The sequence below is a fragment of the Zonotrichia albicollis genome, chromosome 31 (assembly GCF_047830755.1).
Source record: "Zonotrichia albicollis isolate bZonAlb1 chromosome 31, bZonAlb1.hap1, whole genome shotgun sequence".
NCBI classification, from domain to species: domain Eukaryota; kingdom Metazoa; phylum Chordata; class Aves; order Passeriformes; family Passerellidae; genus Zonotrichia; species Zonotrichia albicollis.
This window is the reverse complement of record NC_133849.1, coordinates 2,660,600-2,683,074: the sequence shown is the minus strand read 5'-3', so window position 1 is coordinate 2,683,074 and position 22,475 is coordinate 2,660,600. Positions and strand designations below refer to the sequence as shown.

The 22,475-nt window shown below is 48.8% G+C and overlaps 2 protein-coding genes across 2 annotated transcripts in view; one reads left to right on the top strand and one right to left on the bottom strand.

Annotated features, from left to right (window-relative positions):
- The first annotated feature begins 2,657 nt into the window (after window positions 1-2,657).
- Window positions 2,658-22,475, top strand: part of LOC141725844 (uncharacterized) — a 55,806-nt gene continuing 35,988 nt past the window's right edge. Inside the window, exon 1 of the transcript XR_012577456.1 lies at window positions 2,658-2,729. The gene's annotated coding sequence lies outside the window, so the exon portion shown is untranslated. The remainder of the gene's footprint in view (window positions 2,730-22,475) is intronic.
- Window positions 20,628-21,968, bottom strand: LOC141725882 (uncharacterized). The gene has a single exon (XM_074530045.1). It carries the CDS (start codon window positions 21,585-21,587, stop codon window positions 20,763-20,765), a length of 825 nt encoding a protein of 274 aa, XP_074386146.1. The 5' UTR covers window positions 21,588-21,968; the 3' UTR covers window positions 20,628-20,762.

The window sequence follows — 22,475 nt, the reverse complement described above, 5'->3', positions numbered from 1 at the left end:
GTACTTGTGGAAGTAGCTAAAACCCTCTGCATGGTCAGACAACATTTAAGGAAGGGATGTGATGAGGACCCCTGCCCCTGACCCTTCCACTGTCAATAACTGTCACCTGCTGAAACCACAGAACAGGGGCCCTTGTGAGGGAGTGACACACAACCCTCAAAACAGCAATCCACGATTCCAGCATGTGCTCTAAAAGGGTGAGTTGGGGGTCACACCAACCTAAAGAATTCCTGGAACATGTAAACGAGTTCAGAGAAATGTTTGAATGTGTATAACCATTATGAATATGTATTTGAACAATACAATGAAAAAACTAGACAAGAAGAGTTGCTGTGGTTAACCGGTGTGCCTCTGGCCATCGCCAAGCACCCAGCGCTGTTACTGATTTATCCCTTATTACTCCTTAATAAACTTTCAAAAATTCTAAAGAGTGAGGCTCCTTTCTCACAAAACCCAAGGTGCTCACCCTTTGTTCTTCCCCCAAAGCCAGGATTTGTTGATCCTAAACTTTGTCTGGATGGAGGAGAAGGAGGCTGCAAGGAAAAGGAAGATGCACTGGTGTGGAGGCCCATGGTAGTCTCAATCTCCCACCCTTGGGGGACTGGTCTCCAATAAGAAGAATAGATTTCAAGGTTATGGTGAGAAGCTTGCTTCTCCCATAGATCTTTGCAGGCACATGCTGATTTATGGAAAGTTATGTTACCCCATTGGCATAATTACCCTGGTTAAAACCCTATTACCAATCTTTGGTTTTTCCCTAGAATGTTCTCCCTCTCTGTCCCTCCATTGGCCCTAATTTACTGCATTCCTCTGCCCCTGTTTCCCCATTAGCTGACCTGACCCTTAACTCCTCCTTTGCACCATTTTCCCCCATATCCATTGGACCCTGACCCTCAGCTCCACCCTCACTACCCCATATAAAAACCCCCTGTGCCCTCAGCTTGCACCCTGTCTTTGTCCCTGGGCCCTGTTCAGCTCTGTGCCCTGTTCCTGTACCAATAAGCCCAGTTTGCTGCAGATCATACCCAGACCCATCCTGCCGACTTTGTCAGCTTTATAAAGCAGCCGTGAGCTTCGGGTTCCGGAGTGCCGGACACTCCAAGGGCCTCGGCAGCGCCAGGACGCTCCAGGCTGGGACAGCCAGGCAGGGCAGGAGGAATCACTGCCCCTTTCCCCTCTCTGCTGCTCCATCTCCCAGCCCAGCATCGCTGCAGGACAGCCTCACTGCCAACGCCATCCTGCCAGGGATGGATTGGGGGGATCTCCTTCCCCTTCCCTCTGCCATGGAGGCAAATCCCATCTTCTCCTTGTCCGCCCTCCTTCTTCTCCTCATTCTGTCCTACATCCATCCTCGTTCCTTTCCCATCTCCTTCCTCCCTTGTTCCTTCCTTTCCTCCTCCCTTCTCCTTTTCCCTTCTCCCTGTCTCTTTCTCTCCTTGTCCTTCCTCCCCCAGGCACTGAGCTGCGGACAGAGACCAGGGAGAACAAATCCCTGCCACAGAACCTCGTGGAAGAGGCCATTTGGAACGGCTCCATGGCACAAGAATCCAATGGGGAGGAAAAGGCCCAGAGATCCCACATGAGGAGGGACTGCAAACACAGCCCGGGGAGCTGTGAGGAGGTAAAACCCTCCCTGTGATGGGAAGGGTGTAGGGAATATGAGTAGAGCTTCAGGCAGAGCTCAGCCTGTTCCTGGTGCCTCCAAATACGCCAGTGCCAGATGCGAAGATCCATGGGGATGCAGAGATCCCCCTGCAGATCAACGGGGATGCAGAGATCCCCCTGCAAACCCGGGAGCAGCCACGCTGAGCATGGCGATGCCTGAGAGGAGGCTGTGACCCCGTGGCCAGAGGGCTGTGCTGGAGCAGCCTGTCCTGGCAGGACTGACCCCGGGGCACAGTGACCCACGCTGCAGCACTTGGAGGGGGCTGTGCCCCGTGGGATGGACTCAGCTTGAAGTTCCTGGAGAAGTCTCTGGTGGGAGAGAGCCCAGGATGCAGCAGGGGAGCGACTCCTGTCCCTGAGCAGAGGGAGAAGCCCCAGGGCATGAACTGTGCCCGGCCCCATTCCCTGTCTGCGGCACTGCCGGGGTAGGAGGTGCAGCCGGGAGGAGGGAGGCCTGGAGGAAAGCTGGATGTAAGGGTCTTCACTTACTTCCCATTATCCTGCTCTGAGTTTTGGAAGTTTTTGCCAGAAATCTCTTCCCTCCCCCATACATCCACAGGGCTTTGGGGCGGTTTTCTCTTTTTGGGGGAAATCAAAGCGATGCACTGATGCTCCTAATTATGGGTAGGAGAAGTGAGGGTCCAGGGCTTCCCGCTGAGCCGGAGCCACCGGAACCGCAGTGGCGGGAAAGCCGTGGCGGGAGCTGCGGAGAAGTTTGTTTGTGTTTTCAGCTCAATCCCCCTCGGGCCCGGGCCCGTTCCAGGGCTGTTCCTCAGCTCCGGCTCTGCCCTCACGGAGCCCGGGGAACCCTGAGAACGTGGGGCGGGGCTGTGCCGTGTGCAGAGCCCGCCCCTAGCTGTGATTAGGCGATGGTGCCGTCAGTCGCGGTTGTGGTGCACTGATTGGTGGGAGAGGGGCGGAGCCTGGTCCCGGTGGCGGGTTGAGGGTGGCCATGGCCAGGCAGCGGCGCAATTGTCGGGGAGCGTGTTTGCGGTCCTGGGAGCGGCGGCGGCGGCCCGAGCGCGGTGAGGCAGCGGCGGAGCTCGGAGGCGGCCGCAGCGCAGGTGGGAGCCGCGCTGGGTTGTGCGGGGGCTCGGGGCTGGCTGCGGGCCTCGGGGGCGGCAGGGGGCTCGGGCGGGTTCGTTGTGCCGTGTCCGGCCCGTGTTGCCGCTGGCGTGAGGGCGCTGTGGGAGCGGCTGCCCGCGGTCTCCTTGCGGCCGCTGCCTCGGCAGGAGCCGCTGCCGGAGCAGCGCTGGCTCGGCCCGGTTGCTGTGGCTGGGACAGAGGGGGCTGCCCCGTGCCCGGGGCTGTGTGGGGAAATTCGCGTGGCCGGAGGTTTCTGTGCCCAGAGGAGACAGAGGAGTCCTGTAAAAGTGACTTTATTGCTGAGCAGAGGGAGAGGCCGTGAGGCATTTGCCATACACTCTCTGCCATTGTTGTAATTCGCAGCCTCCTTTTTATCCTCACTTTCCCAGCCTCATCTCCCTCTCCCTTTGCCCCCTGGCTGAGGTGCTTGGAAGGTTCAGACCTCCCGATCCGCAAACTGCATGTCCTCGTTAATGTTCACCCCCACTTTTGTATAACAGTTGATTTTCATGGCTCTGTTAAGTCTTTGTTCTCCTGAAGTATAAAATTCCTGAAGTTTAGGAATTTTAGCGGGACTTTCTGTGAGCAGCAGTCCCTGTTAAATACCAACATTTGTTGAAACTGATGGTTTCTCCCTTCCTTATCTATGAGTCCCTGACCCAATCTCCAGGCAGATTCACTCAGTGAATGTTTTTTCTTTTTTATTTTATTTTCTTTTTATTATCAGATTTTTTTCTCTTTTTTCCTTACAGAGTCTTCCTTGGTTTTGGGATTCTTCTCTGTGCCCCATTACCTTTCCTTTTGTAGTCGTTTCTGGATCAGGAGGCCCGGCTGCCGCCTGTATCCCCTTGCTTCCCTGCTGAATGAGCTGCACTCTCAAGGTGTGGAGCATGGTGAAAAGATGAGAATTGCTGTAGCACTGCAGAGGAGAAACAGCATTCGTTTAACCCATGGTCTGCCAGGGAGCCACAAAAGCGTGTCCCATTCCCATCCTTTCCACGTTTGGAGCAATACATGAGCTGCTTTCTTGTTTGCTTTGCTATCTGTTTCATCACTTTTCCTTTGTCATCTCTTTGCCAACAGCAGTTTGAGTCATTTAATTTTCCACAAACTCCTCTTTTTTCTGCTAACAGATGATCTGATCCCATCCCATGGTTAAGTGTTGTGTTCCTCATTTCAGTGGATTGGTCGGCAGGAAGGTCAGGACCTGGAGCTCACTGGTTGGTTATTGCGAGGGCAGCTTGTAATCTAATGATGCCATTGAAATGAGAAATGGGTTCTGTGGCTCCTGATATGAATTGGTTCGGGTTCCCAGGGGCTGGTCCATGGTGTTGTAGGATTTGTTCTGGTAGCCTTTCAGCTTTTCCCCATTTTGGGCCGCTCTCTCCAGCCAGGGCTGCATCAATTGACTTCTTTTGTCTAACTAAATCATCAAATCCTTGGATTCCCAACTGATTTCCTTGAATTTTTGCTAGCAAAAAACCCCCACTGCTCTAATATAACCTATATAACACAGACAGTGCCAGCACATGTTGGAGTGGGCAGAGGGATGACTCCCCCCACTTATTTATAGTGAAGTTTTCCCAACATTGTCCATTTGCTGTTTCCCTTTGCAGTTTCACCCGTTTGTGTTGCAGGGTCAGATATCCTCCCCCTGGGCCCTGCCTTGAGCTGTGCAAATTCCATCAGTGCCAGCAGGCAGAGCTTGGGGTGAGGGGCAGAGGGAATCAGCCCAATTCCTGCCCCAGGCAAGAGACCCAGGTGCATTGTCCACACTTTGCCCAGCAGTGTTCATTTGCATTTCTAAAGCTCCTCTGCTGGGTGCCTGGAATGGAGCTTCTCTTCCAGGGCAGCCATCTGGTGAGTCACATGTGCCCCCCCCCACCGGGATCTGCTTTTTTTAAAAAAAGTATGAACTATTTAACAGTTACAAGTATTATGAGTTTAAAGTACTATGGTTAAAGCTTTTCAATTTTGCAAAATGTGATATAAAGGCAAACATGGAAAAACCCCCACCAAAAATTGATTTTTGCACTTCTATCCCAAACCTATCTGACAATATAAAGTGGGAATATTAAGAAAAATTTTTCTCATGTTATAATTTTGTCTCTTAAACTGGCAGGGAAAACAAAAACTCTCCAAGAATCTCTTTAGTGTTAGAGAGTCAAAGCATTCCTTGGTTCTGGCCAGGATGTGCAACAGAGATAATTTCTTTCACAAATAGCCCGGCTGTGCAGAGAAAATCATTCCATGCTGTTATGAACAAAAAATCAGTTAATACTTTTTGTGAGAAAGAGTTACAGGGACGCAGCCAGGTCTCTGTCTCTGGCAGGGTTCTTAGTGCTTTGTTATTGTAATACCGGGTCATGGAGGCTTATCTCCTCTTTTGTATTAGTAAAAGCCCTGGCTGGGTGCGGTAGATTGCCCTTCCCCGAGGCAGTGCTCTCTTCCAGCATAGGGAAGACACCTGAGAGGGTGGGGGTGGTTATGCAAAGTGACTCCAAAGTCCAGAATGCTTTGTGGGACCACGACTCGAAATGCAACGAGAAAACCCCGAAAACAACGAGCCAAATAAGAATTGAGAGACTAAAGTGGTGTCTGGACATGAGGAGCCAAGTGCTGAGCCTGCAGAGATGCGGAGCCCCTCTCGCCCTGAGCAAAGAGTTGTCCCAACGCCGGGACCAGCCATCTGAGAAGTTCAAAGGATCAACATCTGACGGGGGACACCACGCCCTAAAGGCTCCCACGAGGACTGGATCCCCGGCTCTGCCCCTAGTGGACAGAGCTGCGCATATCCTCCTCCTCTGAGTCGCCCTGGGAAACGTGACAGGGACTGCAGCCCTGCTGGGCCACCCAATCCTGAGCTGATCACTTTTAATAAAGGCATTAAAAAGGAGAAGAAGTCTCCTGGCCCTGTTTATTTCAGCTGGGGGCGCTCGTCCGGGGTAGCCACGCCGCAAGAAGATTCAAGACTGGCCATCTTGGACTTCAGGACAGCTGGCTACCAGGATCAGACGGATCGGCTCAGGAGCAACGACACCGAGGAGCACCGGAGCACCGGAGCACCGGATTGGTGAGAACGCCGGTGGCGGGAGCGGGAGACTTGCGCATGTGTGTGTGAATGAGATGAAGGCCGGCAGCCGGACCTTCGAAGTGAGAGCGGACCTCTCAGTACCGCGTTTCCGGACTCCTGCGAAGGAGCCGGCCGGGAACATGGGGCGGTGCTTGGAATTAGCGTGAGTGAGTCGTCTCCCAAGGGGGAATAAAGGGCCCCCCCCCTCCGGGCGTGCGGAGGGAATATTTGTATGAGTGGCACGCACCCAAAATAGGCCCTGACAGAGGGAAGTCAGGCAGATTTGTCAGTCCCAAGAAGGATTCGGGTAGCATTTGTAAGTCTCAAGAAGGATCCGCGTAAGATTTTGTCAGTCCCGAGAAGGATTCGGGTAGCTCACAAGCCCTGCAGGCAAAAGTAAGTCCTGGCGCAGGAGCCAGGCACAAACCCCAGCGAAGGAGGCTGTGGTTTGCTTTTAAGTCCTGATACGGCGAAGCCTAAAAATTGGCGGGTTAGGCAAACTAAAAATCAGGCAGTTGTTTTTCCTGACTGAGGGAGTCAGGCACTTAGTTGAGGACCCGGATTCTTAGGCCGAGGTTTCGTGTGTTCAAGTCCCGATAGATGTAAGACCTGACGTGGGGAAAGTTGGGCAATCAAGAGATTGGGCAGTTGTTTCAGTATAAAGTCCTGAGCATCAGGCAGAAATTTGAAGTTTCAGTGGAGGAGGCTGAAGCTCCTCAAAGAAGGTTCTTTTTGAAATTACCGGTCAGTAAAGGCACCTTTGGGATTTTTTACTGTTCAGACCTGTAAAATGGGAGGGTGTAATAGTAAAAAGACCGGCAAGAGGCTGAGGGACATACCTCCCAATAGTCCCTTAGGAGAACTGCTAGTAAAATGGGATTCTATAGAGGCCACGGAGGGATTAGATAAAGCGAAAATGATCCATTATTGTATGGAAGTGTGGCCAGAATTACAGTTACAAGGAGGATGGCCTTGGTGTGGGACAAAGGATAAGTGGATGTGCCAACAATTAAATAATTATCTGACAGCTCGAGGAGATACTGATCCTGAGCAATTATTGTATGTAGCCTGCTGGTTAAAGAGCGCTGTTGGGGATGAAGGGGTGTGAATTTGTAAGGTACAGAGGAAGAAAGAGGGGAATGAAGGAGGGGATGATAGGACTAGTAAAAGATGGGATCCCCTGGATTATCTGCCTCCTTCTGCCCCTCCACCTTATAATCCTCTTCTTCAAGCACCTCAAATGGCAGGTCCGGTTCTTCCCCCGGCTGCCATCTCATTACCACCTGCTCAAACTCCTCCTTCTACCTCTTCAGCTTCCGCTATGATAAACCCAGTATCCCCTCCAGTTCCGTCTGCACCACCACAAGGGCCTACTCCACCTGCTGGATTCTCCACCCCTTCTCCAGCTGCACTTAATATTCACTCAAGATCTTCTCCCCCTCCTATTGCTGTCCCTTTACCTCCTCCTAGTTGGGGCACAAATGTCTCCTCGCCCAATAAACAGCTATCAGCAAATACACCTGCTGATGGGCAGAAAATTCAGGGTAACCCAGATATCCCTCAAAGTAGTTTGGCATCTGAAGATGGGCCGTACTGTAGCACCAGATCCAAGACCTCCAAGGCAGAGAGACTCTTTCCCCTCAGAGAGGTTCCTATGGGAGGAGTAGCAGGAGGTGTTGGCTTTGTGAATGCTCCCCTAACTGCTTCTGAGGTGAGAGGATTCAAGAAAGAGTTGGGGCATTTAGTTGAGGACCCAGTGGGCATAGCTAACCAAGTAGATCAATTTCTAGGTCCAAATATCTACACTTGGGGGGAGATGAATTCCATCCTGAGTATATTATTTTCCCCAGAAGAGGTCCAGATGATTAGGGTGGCTGGCATAAGAATTTGGGAGAAAGATAACCGTCCAGGACCCCAGGTGCCATCAGGTGAACAGAAATTGCCACTAACGGATCCCAGCTGGAACCCTAACCAGGAGGAGGGGAGGAAGGCCATGATGGAATATAGGTCTTTGATAATACGGGGGATCAAAGAGTCAGTTCCCAAAGGAACTAACACCCAATTGGCATTTGAGGGCACACAGGAGAAAGAGGAAGCTCCTGCTGCCTGGCTTAACCGCCTAAAGCGGAACTTCCAGTTGTACTCTAGAATAGACCCAGACACCCCAGAAGGTCAAATGCTACTAAAAGTCCAATTTGTTACCAAATCTTGGCCTGATATAAGGAGGAAACTGGAAAAGATGGAAGAGTGGCAAGCAAAGGACATAAATAAGTTATTAAGAGAGGCATTGAAGGTGTATTTAAGGAGGGAGGAAGAAAAGGCAAAGGCCAAGGCTAAGATCATGGTCGCTGTAGCTAGGGAAAGTGCAGGGGGGGCGGGTACACCACCAGGAGGAGGCAGAGACAGGCCAGTACTGGCAGGTGCACGAAGGATTGAGAGACCTCAAGTCCCTTTGAGAGGACGATAGTGTTATTACTGTGGGGAGGCAGGACACATCAGGAGGTTTTGTAGAAAGCTCAGTCTCGATGAGGCAATAGCCAGGGAACAAGATAATTTAGGAAGGATTCTTAAGGGGGAGGACTAGGGGTGCCAGGGGCTTTTTAATATAGGGGACCCGATGCAATATCTAGAAGAGCCCTTGGTAAACTTTGAAGTGGGACCCCTAAATGAGGAATTTGAATTTTTGGTTGATACAGGGGCAGATAAGTCCTGTCTCAACAAAATACCAAAAGGTATGGAAATTGGGAGAAAATTTTGTGAAGTATTGGGTGCGGAGGGAAGACCATTTAGAGCATCAGTGATTGAAGAAGTGAAAATAATTGGGAACTCAAGGCAATGTAAAGCTAATTTTCTTTATCTGCCTAACTTAGAAAAAAGTTTGTTAGGACGGGATCTGTAAGTTCATTTGGGGGTTGGGATTGTCCCAAGGGAAGGGAGGATGGTAGTACAAGTGATGAAGTTATCTCAAGGAGATGTTGCAGAGATAAATTCTGAGGTATGGGCTGAGGGGGGAAAGAGAGGCTTATTAGACATTCCACCGATAACAATAAAAATGCAGGATGATACCTCACCCATACGGGTTAAACAGTATCCAATTTCCCTAGACGGAAAGAAGGGGCTTGCTACAGTCATTGAACAACTGTTGCAAGAGGGAATTTTAGAACCCTGCATGTCACCACATAATACCCCTATACTGGCAGTTAAGAAAGCTGAAGGGAAATATAAGCTGGTACAAGATTTAAGGGAAGTCAACAAAAGAACCATTGCCAGACATCCAGTTGTGCCCAATCCGTATAGTCTCCTAAGCAGAATTCCAAGAGAACATGCTTGGTTCGCTGTTATAGATTTGAAGGATGCTTTCTGGGCGTGTCCTCAGGCAACAGAATGTAGGGATTGGTTTGCCTTTGAATGAGAGGACCCGAGTACCCAGAGGAGACAACAGCTAAGGTGGACCCGATTACCACAGGGGTTCACCAAATCCCCCAATCTCTTTGGACAAGCTTTAGAGAGTTTGTTGGAACAATTTGTCCCTGAAAAAGAAGTGCAGATCCTGCAGTATGTTGATGACCTGATGGTATCAGGAAAAGAAAAAGATCAGGTCAGACAAACTAGTATTAAGCTTTTGAATTTTCTGGGGGAGAAAGGACTAAAAGTTTCCCAAGGGAAACTACAATTTGTGCAATCAGAAGTAACATACTTGGGGCACATAATAGGGGGAGGGTATAAGAAACTAAGCCCTGACAGAATTTCAGGTATTTTAGCTCTTCCGGCCCCGAAAACTAAAAGAGATGTGAGAAAACTCCTGGGCTTGTTCGGGTATTGTAAGTTATGGTTAGATCAATATACACAGAGTGTGAAATTTCTGTACAATAAGCTAGTGGATCCAGAACCCCTAATTTGGACAGCTGAAGATGATCAACAATTGGAAAACTTAAAAAACAAACTGTCTTCTGCCCCGGTCCTAAGCTTACCAGACCTCAGGAAGGGCTTTGACCTGTTTGTGAGTGCCGAAGGAGGTATAGCCTATGGAGTATTAACTCAAGAGTGGGGAGGGTGCAGGAAACCTGTGGCATACATATCCAAATTGTTAGATCCAGTGGCTAGAGGCTGGCCAGTTTGTATACAAGCCATAGCAGCAACCGCAATCCTGATAGAGGAGACTCAAAAATTGACCTTACAAGGAAAAATTAAAGTGCATACTCCTTATGATCTTAAGGCAGTACTGAGACAGAAGGCTCAGCAGTGGTTAACCGATGCTAGAATATTAAAATATGAGATAATACTAATCAACACAGAGGACTTAGAATTTATCACATCAAATGCCCTCAATCCAGCACAATTCCTAATGGGAGAGCCTATAGAGAATTTAGAACATGATTGTCTTGAATTGGTTTATCTCCAAACAAAAGTAAGAGAAGATTTGGAAGATCAGCCTCTAGCAACTGGAAAAAGCTTATTCATAGATGGCTCTTCAAGGGTAGTAAATGGAAAAAGAGCTTCAGGTTATGCCATTATAGATGGAGAAACATTACAAATTGCAGAAAAAGGGAAATTATCCCCAAACTGGTCAGCCCAAAGTTGCGAAATCTATGCCCTGAAAAGGGGACTGGATTTACTGGAGGGGGACCGGGGAACCATTTATACGGATTCCCAATATGCGTATGGGACGGTTCACACATTTGGGAAAATATGGGAAGAACGTGGATATTTAAGTTCGAAGCGAAAAAGCTTAGCCCATGAGAACCTAGTTAGATCAGTATTAGAAGCTCTACAGAAATAGCAGTGGTCCATATAAAGGGGCACCAGAGAGGAGACAGTTTTGAAGTTAGAGGAAACCGACTGGCTGATCAGATAGCCAAAGAAGCAGCTTTAGAACCAGGAGATCCAGTGTATATAGCCTGGCTAAAGCTGTTACAAGAGGGTGTGTCATTTGTTAGAAATAATTGGAAGAACTCTGGAAGGACCTAGAAAGAAAGGATACCTTCCTCAAACTTCCCCTCTTGACACAAAAGTTCACAACATTAGCCCAGGAGACTGGGTTTTGATAAAATCATGGAATACGGGAACACTAATGCCTAAATTTGAAGGCCCCTTCCAGGTGCTCCTGATCACTAATTCAGCTGTGCGGACCAAAGAAAAAGGTTGGACTCATATTACAAGAATAAAAGGGCCAGTCTCACCCCCAGGTACGGGACCAGAAACAACATCAGCTTTTCCCTCTGGCATTGGGCCAGAGTCCACACCACTCTCACTCCCCGGCGCTGGACAAGATTCATCTGCTACACAAACTAATTCACCTGAGTATACTGAGATTTAAAGTTGACTCTCAGGAGGAAGAGTCAAAAAGACTGAACTGTATAGGAAAAATTGGTATCAGAGTTCTAATATTGCTTAAAATGTTTCAAAACTGTTTTGTGTAAATTATGCTAGTAAAAAGTTTAAGGCTGTAAATAAGTAATTCTAGTTTAAGTTCCCCAATATATTTCTAAAGACTCCAGGTTAATCCTCTACAGAACACTCCCCTAGGGGAAACTAAAATTTGTAGGGAACAGACCAAGAGAGGTTTAACCAGAGAAGCGGGTAGAAGGGACTCTAAAGAGCTTGAAAGCTTCTCTTCAGTAAAATTCCCCAAGAGGCAAGGCCGGGTGGGCAGGCTGTGCAAGATGACCCATACTGGACTCTTGGGAAGGGTAGTAATGATGGCTGTGATTGCTGGTGGTGCTCAGGGGAGTCCAGGAGAGCCGTGCAGTGAAGGCTACCAAACCCGCTATGAAGAGGAAGTGAGCTCCTTGTCTAGAGTCCACATCAGTTCTAACCCTGATTGTGTTAACCTCTCCCAATTGGTCCTTTATCAGAAAAATAAGAGAGTGTATTGGATAGCCCAGAATACTGCCACTTTTAGGCAGCCACTCCTGGGAGAGTGCCCTATAGAGGAAGCCTGGTTGTGCTTTGAATGTGATGCTGCTGAAACAAGCTCAGCAGATCTAGTAAAAAGCAATGAAATGGTGAAAATGGTAAGAATTGTTTGTTACAAGTATTTATGTGAGTGTACTGGAAAAGAGATAAACCCCTTTTGGAACACATTTCAGGGGAGCTCTAAACCCCTAAGTTTGATTTCATCTGGCAACTGCATTGCTAGGGTGATAACACCAATTTTCTTATTACCCAAAGAAATTGGATCAAGTTTGGGAGTTCCTATATATAATGATTTGGGAGAAATTAAACAAAACTGGGAAAGTGAAATAGAAATTAGGAAAATCCAAAATTGTAAAAGCCAAGTTCGGATCCCAAAATCTGTGTTGAACAAAGTCATCCGGCTCCAGGCAGTATTAAAAATAAAGAATTCAATAATTAGGGACATTTCAAATGAAATAAAAAGATTGGCACGTGCAAATGATCAAAATCAAACTCCTACACTTGATCCCAGTGGGTGGGAGAACTTAGAGATTTTCAGAAAATATGTATGGGAAAAGGTGGTTTTTCTCACTATGTGTAGACTTGGAGGATTGCTCTTTTTACTATGCTTATTTATCTATTTTAGTAAAACAGTATTGGCTGTACAAACCAACCTGAAAAAACCAAGAAAAGTAACAAGGTTAAGTAACCATGATTACCAAAGTGCACAAGAGATTTATAGTAGATTCAAAACAAAAAATTGTGAGTTGATGTGAGCTTAAGAATTTAAGCTCAATCAAAGAAAAAGAGAGGGGACTGTTATGAACAAAAATTCGGTTAATAATTTTTTTGTGAGAAAGACTTACAGGGACGCAGCACGATCTGTCTCTGCCAGCGTTCTTAGTGCTTTGTTATTGTAATACCGGGTCATGGAGGCTTATCTCCTCTTTTGTATTAGTAAAAGCCCTGGCTGGGTGCGGTGGATGGCCCTTCCCCGAGGCTGTGCTCTCTTCCAGCATAGGGAAGACATCTGAGAGGGTGGGGGGGGTTATGCAAAGTGACTCCAAAGTCCAGAATGCTTTGTGGGACCCTGACTCGAAATGCAACGAGAAAACCCCAAAAACAACGAGCCAAATAAGAGTTGAGAGACTAAAGTGATGTCTGGACGTGAGGAGCCGAGTGCTGAGCCTGCAGAGATGCTGAACACTTTCGGAGCCCCTCTCGCCCTGAGCAGGGAGTGGTCCCAACGCCGGGACCAGGGTGGCCGCCGAGGCTCAAAAGCAACACCTGACGGGGACATTACGCCTTAAAGCTCCCACGAAGACTGGATCCCCCGGCTCTGCCCCTAGTGGACAGAGCTGCGCATATCCTCCTCCTCCGAGTTGCCCTGGGAGACGCGACAGGGACTGCAGCCCTGCCGAGCCGCCCAATCCTGAGCTGATCACTTTTAATAAAGGCATTAAAAAGGAGAAGAAGTCTCCTGGCCCTGTTTATTTCAGTCTGTGGCTGGCAAGTGATGAGTCAGAGTCGGGCCGGGCGCTGATTGGCTGAAAATCGCTGAGCGGGCCCAGTGCTCTGAGTTTGTGCCCAGCAAGAGGATCGTCATCAGTGCTGCGCGTTCTGATTGGTCGGGATCTGTTTTGGGGTGGGGACCGGAGGAACTGGGGTTTCTTTGGGTTTATTTAGGGCTTGTTTGCGGTTATTTATGGACTATTTGGGGTTTTTCTTGGGTTTTATTTGGTTTATTTCTGTTTATTTGGGCTTATTTGGAATTATTTGGGGTTCTTGGGAGTTATGTTGGTGTATATGGGATTTTTTTTGTTGTACTTGAAATCATTCGGGGGTTTTTGGGTTTAATTTGGGTGGGGTTTTTTTTTGGTTTTTTTGGGGTTATTTGCATTTGTTTGGGGTTATTTGGGGCATTTTCACGTATTATCTGATAAGTCCAAACCGAGGCTCCCTGTTGTTGCGGGTTGCAGACAGGAGGTGGCAGCAATGTTGCGGCAGCTGGTGTCTCCGATGTCATGGCGGCAACTTGTGTCTGGGCGCGGCCCCCGTGAAGCGCGCTCTGCTGATGGTTTCCCGAGCGGCGCCTACAAGCCGTGGTGTTGTGGGAGCTGGATCGGCAGTGTTGACACCATATAACAGTTGCTCTGCAGGCTCGGCGTGTGTCCCTCAGTGCCGCACCGGTAACACTTGATAAATGGCTTTGAACTTCCTTGCGTGAATGAGCCGCTTCGGAGAGGAGCAAGGGCAGCTAACACCTGATTCTGATTAGACTCTGCCTGCTTTTGTAACCCCAATCCTAATTCCTTTAGAGCCTCTACTATGAATGCCTGCGAAGCCGTTGGTACTAATGCCATTCGCTCTAATGCTTCCTCAATGGTCCAATTTGCTCCCAAAGTAGCTAACACTCTTTGGGTTGCAGGATTACTATTTTGCAAGGCACACTGCTTCAATAGTGCCCCCTTAAGATAATCTGCCACACCGGCCCGATCTAAAGCAGTAGCTACCCTATCGATAAAATTTCCAAATGATTCTTCCCTACCTTGCTTAATGCCCATGTAAGCTGGTAACCCTCCTGGCTCTTTAACCATATCTATTGCTGTACGCACTAATCGCATAGCCTCTCTAAGCTTATCTGGTCCCGATATCATCTGTGCCTCTGTACGCAAATATGCCCCTAAGCCCATGAGCTCATCCACTGTTACCCCATGCAATGGGTCTCCCTGAGCCCGTTGTACAGCAACCAATTCATTTACTAACGCTTGCCAATGTGCATTAAACAATAACTGCTGATGTTGAGTGAATATTAAACGCACTATTCCTCTTAAATCATTTGGGCATAAAATCTGAGTATTAAAGAGATAATCTAACATTTGCCTAACAGGTTCACTTTTTACTCCAAACTGACTAACCGTGGAACATAGCTGGGTTAACAACTTCCAATCTAAGGGAGAATATGCTGCTATATTATGCATAAGATTCCCTTGTGCATCATACTGTGGTATGTACGTAACCGGACATGCAAGGCTAGAAGCTATTTCCACTGCCTCGCCATCCCCCATTTGCATTACTTCTTTTGCCACAGCAGCCCAAGCATCCCTCCTTTGATTAGCCATTTCCCCCCATAGATCACGGTGTGCCCCTGGGATGGGAGCTGGCTCTTTGGGGGTGCTATGCTGCTGGCATTTCAGTGCAGACACCGAGTTTTCACACGGGGAAGGCGGTGAAGCAGAGGTTGGCTCACGCGGGGGAAGCGGCCCCCCCGCTGGAGCTGTAACCAGAGCCGGCCTGCTCGGGGGTAGCGGCGGAGGCAAAGCTGGCAGCCAAGGCGAAGCTGGCTTGCTCCCACCCCCACCATCCGACCCGCCTGAAGCCGGCGGCGGAGGCAAAGCTTCTTTGCTCTTACCTCCCCCATCCGACTCATCTTCCCCCTCTGACAAGGGGGGTGCAGACGGTTCCACTATGTCTATAGGCAAATCCTCCACACCACTATGCTGGGGACTCTTAGGCATAAGTATCCTAGTTACAGAAGGTGCTAAAGGATCATCCTCACGACCATATCCTATATTCCTCTTATGAGCTTCTGTCGCCCTTTCTGCTGCCTTTCTCTCAGAGACCTGCTGAAGTAACGTATTATACACCACCCGCCATAACTTCCCGAATTTTTTAGCTGACTTATCACCATCTATCATTGTATCCAACACTATTTCTCCAAACTTTTTCCACTCTGATAGCTCATGAACTGTGTGCGGGTTACTAAATATACCTTTAGCATGGCTGTAAGCTAATAACCCCGGTAATTCCTTTTTTATATCTATCTCTTTTACTCCTCGCCTTTCTAAATATGAGGAGAAGAGATCGTATGCCGCTTGCCTATCCATACCTATTAATCAGCGCGCGCTGTTGCAGCTCTCCAGGCTCCGGCAGCACGTAGATGGCTTGAGTCACTGTTGTGATCCTCAAGGGTGCTTTTATAATCCGGCACCGTCCCAGCTGCAGGGACCCTCATCCAACTTCCTCGACTGTGGCGAGTTCCCTTTTTCTTTTTAATCCGAGAAAAAAGGACAGAGGTTCAACGTTGCCGCAGCGTTGCCCGCAGCGTTGCCCGCAGTGTTGCCCGCATTCTCCACCATTTGACGAAGGAAGGAGACCAGGACATCAATTGATCATCACAGGCCCCATTTTATTGATCAGCACGGTGGGTTAAATACAGTTCGTAATGAACTTCATGCATATTGCAAAAGTTGAGCTCAGGATTGGTTAGTTACATATCAGCAGCTACACCTACTTCTGCATTCCTATGGTTCTACTTTTGATACTTTCTACATATTCTTAGGAGATATTCAGGAATAATCACTACTCCCTATCCTCATGTTGCAGCAAGGTCACTGATTGCTAATTGCTGACATTTTCCTTTCAGCTTGCTGACTGCCGACTTCCCTCTCTCAGCTTAACCAGCGGCATTATGTCAGTATGGCCTTTCTCAGCTAACCAACTATTAATAAAGCTCTCCACAGGTGAGAAATGGCAAACTGTCAATTTAGAATCTTGTATTGTCCGAGAACAACAAGGGCTCATCTGTGAAATCAATGCAATCAGAGCTCAAGACATTTGTTTAGACACAGAGCAAAATATGTGTCATTTTGAAATTTGTCCTAACAAGATTTCTGAAACAGTCCTTATATACATAGGCAATAGATGTGCATGCTTTAGAACCATTTGTGATTTTGTATTCGTAGAGAATGTTGTAGTAGATACTAAAAATCTTTCCAATTTCTGTGCTTGTAACTTTACCAAGATTACAGGATGTGATTTCTCTTATGAAGCTCCACTCACCTCTCACTACCTGTTGCAATCTAACTACACACTGATTCACAAACTGATGCCTACTCCTATTGGGGTGAATCTCACTTTGGTAAGACAACTGCTGTTCCATCGAGACTTGGTTGAAATCCTGGAGAAGATTCAGAAAAATGGACAGAAAACCCTGGTGACTGTTCATCACAATGTGAGACAGATACATCGTGTCATGGAAAGAGTGGAGGAAGATGCCGAGCACAGGTGGTGGGATACTCTTTTAGGTGATCTCCTACTGCCACAGGTGCCCTGAACAGTGTGTGCCATGCCATTGTTATCCTTTTGATTCTAATTCTGTTTGGTTTTATTTTATCAGCAGTCCCATTCATTATGAATTGGAGCATGAAACAGCTGACAAGATTGATGTCTATAGTTAATGCACACAACTTGGCTGATGTCCTTTACGCTATGGACATCCCCAAGACTTTGACACAAGGCAATTATGAATGAAGCCTATGTGTTTTGGAATAATCCTTGATTTCTATTTATGATTTTGAGGAAATTACTTTCGATTTTTAGTGAATTGTTTTAGAAAATAATTTTTTTAAGTTAATGCTTGTATTAATATGTGTTGATTGCTTTTGCTTTTGATTGTTTGTGACTGGTTATAACTCTTTAAATATTGTTTTAAAAGTAATATTGTTTTAATTAATCAACCATTTGTGAAAATTGTTATGATAATCAATATTATGTTTGTTTATTGTTTCCCTTTCCACCTCCTTCTCCTATCCTTTCTTTTCCTTCTCTCACTCTCTTTTTCCTCTCTTTCTATCGTCTCGATTTTTCCGGGTTATACTACCAATGTACGGCGAGTTCTGCAGACTCATCAATGATGCTCCAGAGTTCTGCTGATGAAGATCCCTCAAGACAATTGTGAGTCACGGGGTTGTGTGAGAGTCTGTCTGAATTTTCCCTCATCTGCCTCATGATCGTCATTGGGGGACCACTGAAGAGAAGACCCCCCCTGTCTGAAATCTCTGGCTCCAAGGGAGAAAGTCATGTGCCTGAGACCTGAGAGTGTTGCTAAACCATTGTTCTCACAGGTGATGTTTGCTGTGTGCTGCTCTGAGCCCAAGGAGAAGAAGAAGGGGCACCGTGCCCTTTGTGCAACAACAGCCTTGGGAGCTGTCCCACCTCTCGGCCTGGCTGGACTTCTCCTGAGTTTCAGGTGGTCCCCCCACAGAAGACCCTCACCTGTTTTACAACCACTGGGACAGAGACTGAGATGTAAGGAGCCTCTCCATCAAGGACTGAGACATGGAACCCCCATGTGAAAAGGCCCCTCTGCTCCTTCCAAGGACTGGCACTGAAACCCCCAGCCCGGGCAGGTGTGTGGGGGAGGCAAGCTGACCAAAGCGAGATGTTTGCCTGCAGGTTGTGACGGATCGTGACACCCCCCGAGGACCCCTCCCTAAATTCCCCCCATAGCCCCCCCAGCACCCCCAGACCTCGCTAAAACCCCCTCAAGTTCCCCCCAGACCCTCCCCAAATCCCCGCAAACCTCCTCAAGACCGCTCCCCAAATTCCCCTCACGACCCCTCCAGGACCCCTCACCTGTTCCTGCGCCTCCTCAGCAGCTCCCGGAGCCCCCCGTCCTCTCTCAGCGCCTCCCCCGCTCTCTCCAGCGCCTCCCGCAGGACCCGCCCGAGCCCGGGGCGGCTCCCGGGGGTCCCTGAGGGGGTCCCGGGGGGGCGGGGGGGGGGGAGGGGGCGCCCGCTCCATGCCCGGCCCCGGGGTCAAGGGGCGCTGCTTCGTGCTCGGCTATGATTGGCTGGTACGCGCGGGGAGGGCGGGAGTTGCTTAGGGGAGAAGCCCGGTAATTGGTTGGTTTCGTATAGGGCATGGTGATTGACAGAGAAGGGGCGGGGGCAGTGCACGGTGATTGGCTGCATAGAGGCAAAGAAGGCGGGAGTTGCCGAGGGGAGACGCGCGGTGATTGGTTAGATCGGTGCACAGGGGGTCCGGTGTTCCTGAGGGGAGACCCGTGGTGATTAGATGGTTTGGGGCGGGGCACGCTGCTATTGGCTGGGAAAAGTCCCAGATTTTTAAGGGAAAATTCCCGTTTTTGCAGGAGAAACGTTCCCGGATATTTTGACCCCACATGACTCCAAGTAACCCAAATAACCCCCAAACACTGGAAATAAACCCTAAAAAACCCCTTATCAACTCTAAATACCTTAAAATGCCCCAAATAAACCCAAAGAAATCCCAAATAAACCCAAAAAAGCAAACAAAAAAGTCAAATTAAAACCAAAAACACCCAAATGATCTCAAGTACTCCTAAAAAACCCCATATACAACAACATAACTCCCAAGAACCCCAAATAATTCCAAATAAGCCCAAATAAACCCAAACAAACCCAATACTTCCAAATAACCCCAAATAAACAGAAATAAACCAAGTATAACCAAAGATAAACACAAAATAGTCGATAAATGACCCCAAATAAACACCAAACAAACCCTAAATAAACCCCAAGAAACCCCAGTTCCTCCCGTCCCCACCACAAAACAGATCCCGACCAATCAGAACGTGCGGCACTGATGACGATCCACTTCCTGGGCACAAACTAAGAGCACTGACCCCTATCAGCGATTTTCAGCCAATCAGCGCCCGGCCCGACTCTGACTCATCACTTGCCGGGCACAGACCAAGGCCTCTCACTGCGGTAAATACTCAGAGACCGCGCGGGGTAATTTCCAGCCAATCAGAGCGCGTCTCGCTGATGACTCTTCAGTTGCGAGGAGCGGAATTTGGGGAGGGGGGAAAGGTGACCCTGGGGATGGGGACCCCAAATTAAACCAAAACGGGGTCAGGACCCCAAAACGGAGCAGGAGGGCCTGGAGCCCCCAAAACCAAACACAGGGGAGGGGACTGGGGGAACGATCGGAAAGAAGAGAGCGCAGAAAAGAGGGTCGGGACCCCAAAATTGAGCTGGGAGGGAAATGGGACCCCCGAATTGAGGTGGGAGGGGAATGGAATCCCCAAATTAGGCTGGGATGGGTATGGGATCCCAAAACTGAGCTAGGAGGAGGATGGGACACCCCAAATTGAGCTGGGCGGGGGGTTGGACCCCCAAACAGGATTAAGCCAATTTTGTTCCGGGAATATGTAAAGTACTTCATGGATATGCAACAAGGTCATGAATATGGAACGGATTGATGTAATGGGAGACAAGGAGCATCGAGCAAAGGTTGTTATGGCCACCAAGACCCCCCAGTTATGTTCGGGGACACACCCTAATTAATCTGGTTTTAATTACATCAGCCTGTTGCATATTCATAGACCCTCATGCATATACATCAACTAATTTACATCTTTCTGGAACTATTTGACATGGCCCAGCCTTGGGGGTGTCTCCCCATTTCAGGAGCCTCCACAGAAATGGAAAATGTAAACCCCCTCCCTTTGATTACTGTTATTATTATTACTATTACTACTACTACAACTATTATTATTATTATTATTATTACTAATGATAATGATAATAATAGTAATTTATTTTGAAATTAAGGGGATCTCAGGCAAAGATATAGGAGCAGAAAAAACTACTTTATTAGCAAAAATTGATAACACAAATGCAGTAATACTAACAGAAAGAAACAGTGACAGAGTCAGAATCCTCTGGGAATTCAGTGAAAAAGGCTGATCCTCATGGAATCCAGTGGGAAAGGGCGGATCCTCTGCGAATCCAGTTGGAAAATGGCTGATCCTTTGGGAATCCATTTCTTAACCCCCAAAGACAGGGCAAAGGCAGTGCCATGGAGTTTTTATAGGGTATCCAAAGGGTGGAATTGGGGTTTGGGACAGGGGAGGAGTTCTCAGCAACACAAGAAGGGTGAGATCAAATTCCTGCCTCTTAGTAACAGCAGCACTCCACACAGAATGTGTCCACAAATACTAAATTCCCTCTAAAACAACTGAGAAATTATGCAACGTCAGATATATTCGATGAATTTCATTCATTTCACCCAGTTTTGGGTGTTTTTAAAGGATGAAGGTGAAGCAGAAAAAAATTAAGGTCAAACCAAAAGTCTAAGCAGCCAGGTGTGTTCCCAACATGGATCACAGGGAATGTGAGTGACCAGGGCTGTGCCCAAAGTGCCTCCTCCAGTGGGGGATGGAGCTGGAGCAGCGCACGAAGCTCTGCCCACACTCGGGGCACTCGCAGGGCTTCCCTTACCGGTGCCTCCGTTGGTGTCGGATCAAGTTAGAGCTCTGTGAGAAGCTCTTCCCACACTGGGGACACTCGTAGGGCCTCTCTCCAGAGTGGATGCGCCGGTGCTTGACGAGGGTGGAATTCTGCTTGAACCCCTTCCCGCAGTCGGGGCACTGGAAGGGCCTCTCCTCTCTGTGAATCCGATAGTGCCGGAGAAGAATGAAGCTGGTCTTAAACCTCTTCCCACACTTGGAACACTCATGGGGCCTCTCAGTAGTGTGGGTCCTCTGGTGCATGATCAGGTTGGAGCTCTGGCTGAAGCACATCCCACACTCGGAACACTTGTACGGCCTCTCCCCAGTGTGGATCCTCTGATGCACAATCAGGCTGGAGCTCTCTGTGAAGCTCTTCCCACACTCCCCACACTCGTAGGGCTTCTCCCCAGTGTGGATCCTCTGGTGCACAATCAGGATGGAGCTCCGGCTGAAGCTCTTCCCACACTCCCCACATTCGTAGGGCCGTTCCCCAGTGTGGATCCTCTGGTGCTTGATCAGTTCAGAGTTCCACCTGAAGCTCTTCCCACACTCCTCACACGTGTGGGGCTTCTCCCCATCATGGAGCTGCTCATGGAGCACCAGCTCCGAGCTCTGGCTCCGTCTCCGGCCGCCTTCCCGGCCCAGGCTGGCTCTTTCCCCCTCAGATCCCCGCCGGCTGCGTTTGCAGCCCCTCCTCGTGCGGCATCTCCGGGGCTTTTCCTCCCCGTTGGCTTCCTGCGCCGTGGAGCCGCTCAAAACGGCCTCTTCCACCAGGTTCTGCCGCGGGCATTTGTCCTCCCTGCTCTCCATCCTCAGCTCCTGCTCTGGGGGAGGAAGGACAAGGACAGGATGGGATTTGCCTCCGTGCCACAGGCAAGGGCAAGGAGATCCCCCAGGGCTGAGCTGCAGCCGGGGCCGTGCTGGGCTGGGAGATGGAGCAGCACAGAGGGGAAAGGGGCACTGACTTCCTCCTCACCTGCCTCAGTGTCCCGGGGCATCTTCCTCTTCCTCGCAGCCTCCCTGGGGCTGGCAATGAGAAATCCTGGTTTGGGGAAAACAAGGGATGAGAGCGTTTGTAGGAGTGTCGGGGGGTAGGATGGTCGGGACGGACGGAGACGAGAGAGCTCTGCAGCCAGGGCGTGGAACTTGCGGTTTATAGCAAAGGGCCTGGGTGCAGGGCCCTGCTTGGAGCTGCCAGGCACAGCTCGGAACAGGCCCAAGAGAAGAGAGGGGTAGAGAGGGGGACAGGGTTAAAGACGAAGACAGGCAAGAGCATAACAGAGTAACGTTCCCATTACAACAAAATAGATTTTCTTCTGTGTTGAATATTCTACTTCTCATCAACCACTCTAGTACAACATACAAATCCTACAGAATTTACATAGAGCGTGTAAGAATCATTACATCACCATGCTGTGTTACATTCTACGCCCTAAAAACCCCTCTTTGGACCCCTTCTGCTGAGCCAGTAGGGTCTGCTTTGACCCTTGGATCTGTCTGCAAGCAGAGGGAATTGTTTCATCAAAAGGGGATTACCTTCAGTGGGCCACAACATTGTTTTCCAGTTGTTCACTAAGTGAGGTATCTCAGAGCTTGCTTTCATTTCAGTCTGCCTTATACTTTCTATATTCTCAAAATCTTTTGCAAGACAATCGTATTTATAAGTCTTTCCTCTTTCACCTTCCCCAACACACATTG